The sequence below is a fragment of the Hippoglossus hippoglossus genome, chromosome 1, assembly GCF_009819705.1.
Source record: "Hippoglossus hippoglossus isolate fHipHip1 chromosome 1, fHipHip1.pri, whole genome shotgun sequence".
NCBI classification, from domain to species: domain Eukaryota; kingdom Metazoa; phylum Chordata; class Actinopteri; order Pleuronectiformes; family Pleuronectidae; genus Hippoglossus; species Hippoglossus hippoglossus.
In genome coordinates this window covers 22361100-22371403 of record NC_047151.1, presented here as the reverse complement: position 1 = coordinate 22371403, position 10304 = coordinate 22361100, and the positions used below count along the sequence as shown (strand labels likewise).

At 41.2% G+C, this 10304-nt stretch overlaps 2 protein-coding genes across 4 annotated transcripts in view; one reads left to right on the top strand and one right to left on the bottom strand.

The window, feature by feature from the left end:
• Window positions 1–732: 732 nt before the first annotated feature.
• Window positions 733–9656, bottom strand: anxa5b (annexin A5b). Of its 3 annotated transcripts, none has more exons than XM_034600956.1 (13): window positions 9519–9656; window positions 9193–9240; window positions 5285–5369; window positions 4790–4884; window positions 3515–3628; window positions 3328–3418; window positions 3002–3081; window positions 2864–2914; window positions 2449–2542; window positions 2264–2359; window positions 2094–2152; window positions 1178–1300; window positions 733–1079 (listed from the first exon to the last, which is right to left on the bottom strand). In XM_034600956.1, the coding sequence occupies exons 2-13, from the start codon at window positions 9193–9195 to the stop codon at window positions 1017–1019; spliced, it is 954 nt and encodes a 317-aa protein (XP_034456847.1). In that variant the 5' UTR covers window positions 9196–9240; window positions 9519–9656; the 3' UTR covers window positions 733–1016. The 3 variants fall into 3 exon arrangements, with proteins under 3 accessions (XP_034456847.1, XP_034456857.1, XP_034456867.1); XM_034600966.1 differs by having other exon boundaries at window positions 3002–3085; window positions 3332–3418; XM_034600976.1 differs by having other exon boundaries at window positions 9193–9264; window positions 9519–9623.
• A 618-nt stretch (window positions 9657–10274) lies between these two features.
• The window catches only part of LOC117770960 (LIM and calponin homology domains-containing protein 1-like), a 37197-nt gene continuing 37167 nt past the window's right edge, over window positions 10275–10304 (top strand). The window contains exon 1 of the mRNA XM_034600921.1: window positions 10275–10288. The gene's annotated coding sequence lies outside the window, so the exon portion shown is untranslated. The remainder of the gene's footprint in view (window positions 10289–10304) is intronic.

Genomic DNA, 10304 nt, shown 5'->3' with positions numbered 1-10304 from the left:
ACCATAAATTCAAAGCACAGAGCTTATATGTGACATTTTAAATAAAATCTAATGTGTCCATAAATTTAACGTGTTTTCCACCATGTGTGAAAAGTTCCAGATGTTGAATACAAGATCTGAAAGAGTGGAGGAAGAAGGAATAACAGCTTTAAAAGTAGAAATTTAATAGTAGAAGTAGAAATACCCATAAAGTAAAACTAGAATGGCACTAAGAGGAACACGTATCTCCATCCAAGGCCCAACGGTCTCCTCATGAAACCACTTTGAAAATCACTGGATCCAAAGTTTTGTGTGGATCTGCACCAAATTGCACACACTCATAAATATAAATCCCCTAAATATGGTGTTTTTTTGTTCTTAAATCAAGATCCATGAATTATTCTCTTAGAATTCAATCAATAAATGTTGAAATAAAACTATATATACAGACGTGTTTGGAGCTTTTAAATGTTTTTACTGGTCGAGCAGGGTTTAACTCTCTAATATAGCATCATTTATGCATTTACAATCTAAATCTGCATCATTTTCTCCTAAATGTACTGGAGTAGAAGTGCAGCATAGAATCAAAATACTTGATAAAAGTACAAGTATCTGGAATGTTAGTGTGGGTGTTTTTGAGATGCTCAGCTCTGTTGAAGCCGCTTATCTCTAGACACCTCCCTCTAGTGGCCATGAGAGACCAGTGCATGTCCACTATAAACAACACCGGCTGCAGGACAGAAACAGAAATAAAACAGTTTGACTACATGACATGAAAAGTTTATTGTTGCATATTGGTTGTGCCATACAACGTGTAACAAAAGAAATGTATACACTTTGATGAAATGCTAAATGATAAAACATGATAGGGAAATATTAGTCGACCAGAAGCTGCATTAATGTGACATGAACAAAATGTTAACGACCATTCAATTAGAATCATAGTTTAAGGACCTGATGGGCCGAGTCTCACACAGAACAAAGCTGGAGAGAAGAGGCCCTTCAGGTGTGGTTCCTATTGTTGCCTGTTGCCGTGGTTATGCGTCATCTCCGCCGCAGAGCAACAGAAGGGCCTTACGGTAGTCGCCGCCGGTATCTCCCTGTTACAAACACACACAGGCAGTGAAAGTCAGAAAGGGGGAGAGGAGTCATAAGTGGTGTAAAAACGTGTGTGTGAGTGATTTATTGATCTTTATACCTTGATCATTGAATGCAGAGAGCAGGCGAACAACCTCCTGAACTCAGACCTGACGTCCAACAAGTCCACCTCACTGCGAGTCACCATCACCCTGATCAGTGTGTCGTCGTCAGTACCAGCACCCTGCAACACACACACCATTAGAATATGTCTCATAAACAAAATAATAAACATGTTTAACAGCAGGATTTGTTATTAACAAGGACCGACTCTCTACATTCAACATGTAATTACCTAAACCAAGGAGGTTATGTTTTCACCCCTGATTGTTTTGTTTGTTTTTAAGCAAGATTACACAAGAATTTGAGAAAGGTTATCATGAAACTTGGTGGAAGGATGTGGTCGGGGTCAGGGAAGAACCCAATACATTTTGGTGCGGATCCGAATCAGGGGGCAGATCCAGCATTTTCTCTTTTTCACTTTCTTTAACATTGTGAGATTGGGCATTTTCACAGTTTTCCCAATGTTCTACCAATGCTGCACAATACTTTATTTATAGACCAGGTTCAGAAATTGATCTGCAACTAAATGCATCGAATTGCATTATTAAATAATTCAGGGATGTGATGTAGTTAATGAGAAAAAAGTGAAAATGTTTCAAAATCCTCTAACATTCTGGGCCTGGATTCAGATCATGGCCCATGTATTATTATTATTAAGTTCAATTTCATAATGACTGAATGAATGAATGATGAATATTCACATACCTGCTAAATCTACATGAAGAAAATGTAACTTTCTGTGTTTTATCCTCTGAATAAAAGCAGCACTGTAGCTGACATTATAATTTGTCATTACAACCAATATCATTTAGTTTTTTAGGATAATGTTAAACATAGAGGGATTTATATAAATATACTTGTCGAGCCATTCAGACATTGTCGTTCTTAACCTCCTCAGCTGTTTGTTGTCTTACCTTCATGGCGTAGTACAGAGTCTCAGCAAAATAGACTGGAACGCTTCGGGCACACTTCACTTCAGAGGAAAAATAGAAACGAAATTTTAAAATTGTTTTTTGTTATAAGTCACCACAGTTTCAGAGGAAACCAGGACAGAACCAGTCGGCAGGGAGGACTTGTTTCGTACCCACGGCGAGGAGCAGGTCTCTCAGGCCTCCAGACGTTTCCTTCTGGATGGTCTCCTCCATCTCGTATCCAGACAGCTTCATGTAGGCGTCAAACACTGAAACACACGTGTTCAAAGTTTGTCTGATTATTATGTGATGTTTTCAGCAAAAAGACTTTAAATTCCAAATAAAAACACGCACGCACCTTTTCTTAGATGTTCGGCGCTGCGGTTTCCCAGGATGGTGACGAACGACTGCTCATCGGTGCCAAACTTCTGCTCTCCGGCCTTGAAGAGGGCCTAGGACCACACAGAATACACATCACACTGTAAGACTCACAACTACACCTATTTAAAATCAATTTAATATTTATTTCATTGCATAATTTACTAATTCCTTGTAAACAGAGATTTTAAGGGAGTTTCTACTTGCTCCTTCCACTAGAGGGTGCCACAACATCATTCATCCAAACTGCCATGCCCTCCTCCAACACACAATAAACGCACAATAAACACTCTTTGAGCATCCTGCTCAAAGCTACTCATGTGACACTCACACTCTCAGACTAAAAGACAAAGACACCATTGATGGTGAGGAGAAGGAAATAACAGCTGACTCACCTGAGCATCGTTCTCAATCTCTCCCTGCTGGATCCCCTTCTGCCTGTTGGACTGAGGAGAGAGGAAAACAAAATGTTAGGGAAGAGGAAGAGAAAAAAGCAGAGGAAGAAGAAGAGGAAGAAGAGGGGAGAGTTTTACCTGCAGCAGAATGACCAGAAGTCTCTTGAAGTGACCTGAAGTGTCCCCAGATACGTCCTCCTCCAGGTCGTCATCATACTCTGAGGGAAACACACATCGACACACATATTGTCTTCATCTTGGAAAAGTTTCCTACATTTCTTTCTTTAACACGCCTGTGTGTGTGTGTGTGTGTGTGTGTGTGTGTGTGTGTGTGTGTGTGTGTGTGTGTGTGTGTGTGTGTGTGTGTGTGTGTGTGTGTGTGTGTGTGTGTGTGTGTGTGTGTGTGTGTGTGTGTGTGTGTGTGTGTGTGTGTGTGTGTGTGTGTGTGTGTGTGTGTGTGTTACCCTGTCTGTAAGCAGCCGAGATCTCCTTCACCTGCTGAGCCGTTCTGGAGCCGATGATCTCCACCAGCACCTTCTCGTCCGTTCCTGCCCCCTGGAGGTCAAAGAGGGGAAATGTCACAGACCTCACAAATCCACTCTCCAGCTGCTAAAGTCTCCGTCCACATCTGGCAGCTGCTGCAGCACCTACCTTGATGGCATTGCGAATCGATGTTACATCATAGGCGAGGGGTGCAGACATCAGACCCACGATCAGGGACTCAAATTTGCCCCCCAGCTCCCCCTTCAGGTCACTGACCAGATCCTGTCGTAAAGAAACATGATAAGTTTTGGTTCATGAAGAACATCCTATAAATTCGTCCTGCGAGGAGGACAACCTTCAGACCTGGGGGACATTACACAGTGTTAACTGGTGTTATTTCTATTCTCCTCATTACAGACTTCTGGGTCTACAGCAGCTTCATCTGTCAGCTCACAAGATCCCCTCCACACATCTGGCAGCAGAGTGGAAACAGAGGTGAGTGAATAAAATAGCCAGCACTGCTCTGTCAGCAAAATCTGCCTCTAATCAGCACGTCATGTCGGGCTCGTTGTATCGGGCCAAGAAATAATTCACATAACCTTCAGTAAAAAAAAATGTTATGCTTCGCTAACTTACAAACTTAAACTGACATAATTGTCTACAGTAGAACTGTGGGTCTCTTATATAACAGTCAGTGGTGGAATACTAGTCACTAGTTGAAGATCATTTTGTTTCAGCAACTCTTTTCTTTGTTGTTCCCTCCACCGACGAGTTTATGTTTCTATTGTGGTTTGTTTGTCTGTTTGTCATCAGGATCACTCAGAAGCTACAGAATCGATTTCCATGAAACTTGGTGGAGGGGTGGGTCCTGACACAAGGAAGAATTATTTCAATTTTGGCGCAGATCCTGATAAACAGGGCGGATCCTGGAATTTTTGCTTAGTTTTTTCTTTAACATGGCGAGATAGGGCGTTAGGTTCGGCGGAGGTATGCGCTCTCCAAGTGGCCCTCTAGTGGCGTGATTTACTTTCCTTTGTGTACTGTTTCATGTTTAGAGCCCAACATGTGCACAGATTGGAATACATGCAAATAGAATCAAAGATGCTGGTTAAAAACCTTGTATGAAGAACCCAAATATGTAACCAATGCTAAGAGAGGGTTTCGGAGGCCAGTGGGATTTAGCAGGAGAGAAATAGGACAGTTTGGAACAGGGAAAAGCATCATGTCTTTAAATGTGGTCAGACGACACATTGTCTGAACCTTTTTTATGGAATATCGTCTGCTTTTTATTGTTCCTATTCTTTATATATGTAATTACTGCTTTTACGTGATGCTGTCTTCTTGTTGCTTTCATCTATTCTATAGCATATTGTTTTTATGAGGCCTTCAAACTGCAGCTGTGATGTTGTGATGTGTGGTCACGTGATCACGCGGCGCTCCCACCTTTCCAAACAGAGTTTTGTACATGGTCTTGATCTGCTGCCTCTGGGCGTTGCTGCGAGCCACCAACAGCTGCACGATGGCATCCTCATCAGTCCCTACGGCAACAAGAACCATGGTTACTCAGGCAAGCTGCCAGTGTTTACAACTATTCTAATGAGACATACGTGTTCCATGACAATCAACACACGCTGACCGGATCAGCTCTTGATTACAAGTGTTTCAACCACGTAATCACGGCCTTCGGTGCAGGACAGCGTTCTGACTCACAGCGAACCGTCTCCCTGCTCATGTGTTTATGAGTCACCGCTGCGTGGGTGGAGCTCCACGCAGGCACCAGGGATTACTACACTGATTGTTCAGAGAGGAACTCCCCACATAACACTCTGCCATTGGTCTGTCGGAGAAATACTACCGACTGACGTGGCTTCAGCATATCAGATAACATTTTGCTGACAGCAGACACACACACACACACACACACATGCATCATCTTACCCAGCCCTTTCATGGCTTTGTGCAGGACCTCAGCATCAGCGCTGGCGTTGAAGTTGCCGCTGGCTTTCACGGTTCCTCTGCTGGCCTGCAACACGGGAGATGTGGACAGATTTTCCAAAGTTAGATGTCTTGTCAGGAGCAGCTGCACTAAATCTTGATCCTCTCCACTAAGTTAAATACATTCAAAGTATTCCCCCAGCTGTAATATACAGATACTACAGCACAAAGCTTCTCAAGGGAAACTTCTAGAATAACACATCATGCAAGTTGACAACTATATGAACACATGATGAGTCATTGTAAACACAGATTACATCATCTTTAAGCAACATTAGTGGTCAGTGTCCTCATGATCGTTGCCTTGTCTGCAAACGTAAAATAATAGCTTTATTTGTAAAGCACTTTTCAATACAAGTAACAAAGTGTTTTACAACAAAGAGTATGAAATGATGAATCTGGACAAAGGAACAGATCCAGAATTTTTACATAATTACGAAATAAGGCGTCTATTTCCCCCCTTTGCATTTTCAACCACTTTCCCAGAGGAAAATTCATGAATCTTGATTAAAAATAAAAGAAAATCAGGCATATTTAGTGGACGGCTTTCTATGGGTGTGTGCACTGAAGACGGAAGGAGAGAGGAGGATGTGAAATATCGATCGAATCTCACCGGAGACAAATATTAACTCCTGGTGTAAATGTTATCAGAACTCTGGATACAATCTGGATATGAGCCGCATTGTAAATCCCGGTGTGAATGGAGTCATTGATTCCTTGACTAATCATTTCCCGGAGTATGGATCAAATATTTCAAAACAGCGAACTGACCGACACTAAAGACTGTGAGAATCTGATAAGGCTGAAAGAACATTAACGTTAAAATGGATTTTAGTGAGCATTTCAGGCTGTGATCATTGCAGCTGCTTCAGAGATGTTTAGAGAGGAAAAACCACGGGAATGTCTGTGGAATTCCGACCCTGGAAAAACATGTGGCGAGTCCAGAAAACAAGCTGCCTGTTAACAACCGGGACTCTGTGTTTCTCTGCAGGAAGAAGAAAAGCTGCAGTTTTTTTAATAAACACACTCTTCAGCACAAGGTAAACTAAAATCTAATCAATGGACAAACAGGGAAGATATTTAGACAGCGCTGATCCCATCCAGCGGAATGCGTGACGCCACTTTGGCTCCTACAGTTGACAGGTTGAGTCGTTTAGGACGAGTTCGCACATGACTGAGGCAGAGTCGGGGGCCAGTATGATCCCAGCATGTTGAACACAGGCGGAAGTAAATTTAAAGCACAGACAGTGACACTGGCCCCACACAGGTCTTATCGCTCCCCTCCTACGTTTATGGACCGACGTTACCATGGAGACTGGGCACAATCCATGTAGTCAAGCTTGTATAAACAGAAGTCGCCTGTCATATTGTCATAAAATCTATTTTATGGTTAACGGCCCATATTGTAGAGCTTGTGGATATAACCAACAGATTGAAGAACTAATCCCGTAATAAACCCAGAGTCAACAATGTGTTAGTTTGTCTCTCAACACTTCCTGATTACACTTCCTGAGATAACTTCCTGTGTCATTTCTTTATTTCAAAATTCAAAAGCACAGGATTTGATCATTTCAGACACTGTCAAGACTTTTCTGACGCCGGCCACAACCTGTAAAAGCCTCAGCCAGACGCGGCAGGTCATTAAAAACTCAGACCACGGACTCTGACTCCTGAACAGTTTCTTTCCTGAGGCCACGATTCATAATCTCAATAAATATACAAAACGAAACGGTCCTCACTATATATTTATTTTACACTGCAATAACTACTGTGAACTGCACTTTATTCTTATTTGTATTTTTTTTTTTTTACATTGGTTTGTGTTAACTGCTTGTACATTGTGTTCTTTTTCAGTTCCATGTTCATGTAGCTCACGTTCCTTTGTTTCCTCTATTATTATTGTGATGTTTTACTTGTATTTAACTTGTACTTGCCAATAAGGAGTAGCACTCTTAATATCTTGTATTATGTACAACAAAACTGAAATTAATTCTATTCTATGATCTAAAATCTATTCTAATCTGTTCTATTCTGAGTCCTTTTAAATTCGGGAGGCTGCTTGAACTTATGACCCCAGTATTACTGAATTCATGGCTGCAGCCCTGGTTCCAAGCCGAGTTTTTTTGCTTACTGAAGACTTGGATCTTTCAAATATGTCACGAGTATGTTATTGCACATTATTCTAAGTGTAGTAACTTCCTCAAACAACTGGGCTCTGTGTTTTTTAAGCAAATGCTACTCAAACAACAGTAAATGGCGCATTTGACTAATGTAATGCAAATGCATACAAATGCAAGTGAGTATTTACAGCTCCGGGACAGAGTAGATTACGTGGGATTGACTCAAAAGAAACCACAGTGTCTATTAATAATATCACAGAGAGCAAATGTGTGGTCAGCGATTTGTTTTGAACAGTTTTGGAAAACAATGGAGCTCTGTAACACAAAGGAATACACAACATCCGCCCTTGGAAACAGACAAGACTCGTGAGTTTGGTTTATAACTTCAGAGTAAACTGTGACATCATCACGTCTGACTGTTATCATGACGATGACCACAATTTTCATGGTGGCAAACCGACTCCACCCTGACGAGCAGGGGGGAAGAAAGAGCTGTTTCCCCTTTAAGAGAGGAATGGGAGGGTGAATTCAAACTGCAGGCGAGATGTGGAAATGGTTTTCTGAAACAGACGGAGAGGTGGAGAGACGCAGAGACGCAGAGACGCACCCGAATGGAACAGAGCCCATGTGACTCATACACCAAACTTTCCAACTTCCCCCAAATGAAACCTCTTTGCACACACACACACACTTTCTTGTGCTTAGTATCTTAGTGAGGACACTCATTGACATTAATGCATTCCCTAGCCCCTTCCTGACCTACTTACCTTAACCAGTATAACTAAATGCCTGACCTTGACGTTAACTTACTTCTAACCATAACCCTCAACTCTTGAAAAAGTGAGGATCGACCAACATGTCCTCAAACCAGAAGATCTAAACTGAAAATGATCCTCAAGTACAAGTACACACACACACACACACTTTCTTGTTCTTAGTATCTTAGTGAGGACACTCATTGACATACTGCATTCCCTAGCCCCTTACTGACCTACTTACCTTAACCAGTATAACTAAATGCCTGACCTTAATTCTAACCATAACCCTCAACTCTTGAAAAAGTGAGGATCGACCAACATGTCCTCTCTCATAAGTACACACACACTAGTCTTTCTATACTCGTACGGACCCTCGCTGTTATTATTAGCCCCAAACAACTTAACACTAAAACTCCTCCTTTACTCAAAACCTAATCATTCCTTAAAAATAGGGTTTCCTCCTCAAACGGTATTTTCAAGTGGCCTCGTTACAATAACTGAAACTGGTCTTATCACAAACATAGCAACACAAGTCCATTCACACAAAGTTGTATTTGTTTAAGAGTAAATTCTTAGTTTAAACACACAGAGAGACAGTTAGACGACTTATTCAGCCGCATGTACATAGTGGCTACAATTCAACGTATCTGCTGCCACTGATTAAACAACAGTGACTTAGGAAACATGTCTGAAGTTTATCAAGAGTGAATAAATAAACTCTTTATCTGTGTCCCTGACTTGTCCTGAAGTCAGATCTAAACTGGGCATTATATAATGGGGAATAAAGTGGGCGTTGTCTTTGTGTCCAGATGTAAAAACCACTCTGAGTCATACATTAGCATAAATAACGGATTTTGACCCAGACTATTGGAGGAATTGTGACTTTAGTTGTAGGTTTAAAGTGAAGTTTGACGCTTTTCTTTGTGTTAAAAGCTTTTAAAAAAGATACTTAAGAGAAGTGGAGCAGACTCACCATTTTGAAAAGTCTTGACGGTTTATTGAAGAAGATGAGGAAGAAGATCTGTTGAAGAGAGAAAAGCTTTAACCGGTGATGAAATGAAAACTTTAGTAGAAACTTAAACTGGTTCTTCATCAGTTTTAATCAAGTTCTCCGCTGTGTCTTCTTCTTCTTCTTCTTCTTCTTCTTCTTCTTCTTCTTCTGTCTGTCAAACTTCCTCCTCGGTCCCCAGGTGAAACCCCAGGTACGACCCCGGCTGTCCCCGCTCACCTGGCCCACGCTGCTCTCACATTCCCCCCGCAAGTTACAGACGCTGCCCCCCGCTGAGGTGAGGAACTTACCGCGGAGCTGAGAGACGAGGCTCGGGCAGCGGACACAGAGAGACCCGGTGGAGATGGAGGAGAGGAGGAGAAGGAGGACGGAGAGAGAAGCTCCAGCAAGAAAAACCCTCAACTGAGCGTGTGTGTGTCAGCCACACCCCGGTAAGAGTCCATGGAACAGCCCTGCTCCCAGTGCACTCTGGGAAATGCTGTTTTTGATTGGAAGTGTCGATGATGTAAAAAGTTTTTACAGCTGCAGAAAGAAAAAGCACGATAGAGTATTGGGGCCACTTACAGGGGAAAAATATAGAAAAATAGCCCTAAATTTCAAGGACAAAGTCGTAATATTATGAGTGTTAAGTAATATAAAATATATATATATAAAAAAGTTGTAAAAATGTACAAGAATTAAGTGATACGAGAATACAGTGGTTATATAATTTACAAGAATAAAGTCGAAAATATTATGAGCGTTAAGTCATATTAAGAGAAAAAGGTTATAAAGATTTATTAACTAAGAATTAAGTGATAATATTACGAGAATACAGTGAGAATATCATGAGAAATTAGAAAGTCGTGAATCCATGAGAATAAAGTTGTGATATTATGAGAGTTAAGTCATATTAAGTTATAAAATATAAGAATAAAGTTATACTAATACAGTGGTAATATATATATATATATATTTACAAGAATAACGTTGAAATGTTACAAGAAAAAAGCCGTAAATGTACGAGAGTAGAGTCGTAAAATCATGAGAATGATGTTGTTGTTGTTGTGTTGTTGAAAGCAGAAGCTGCAGTCAGA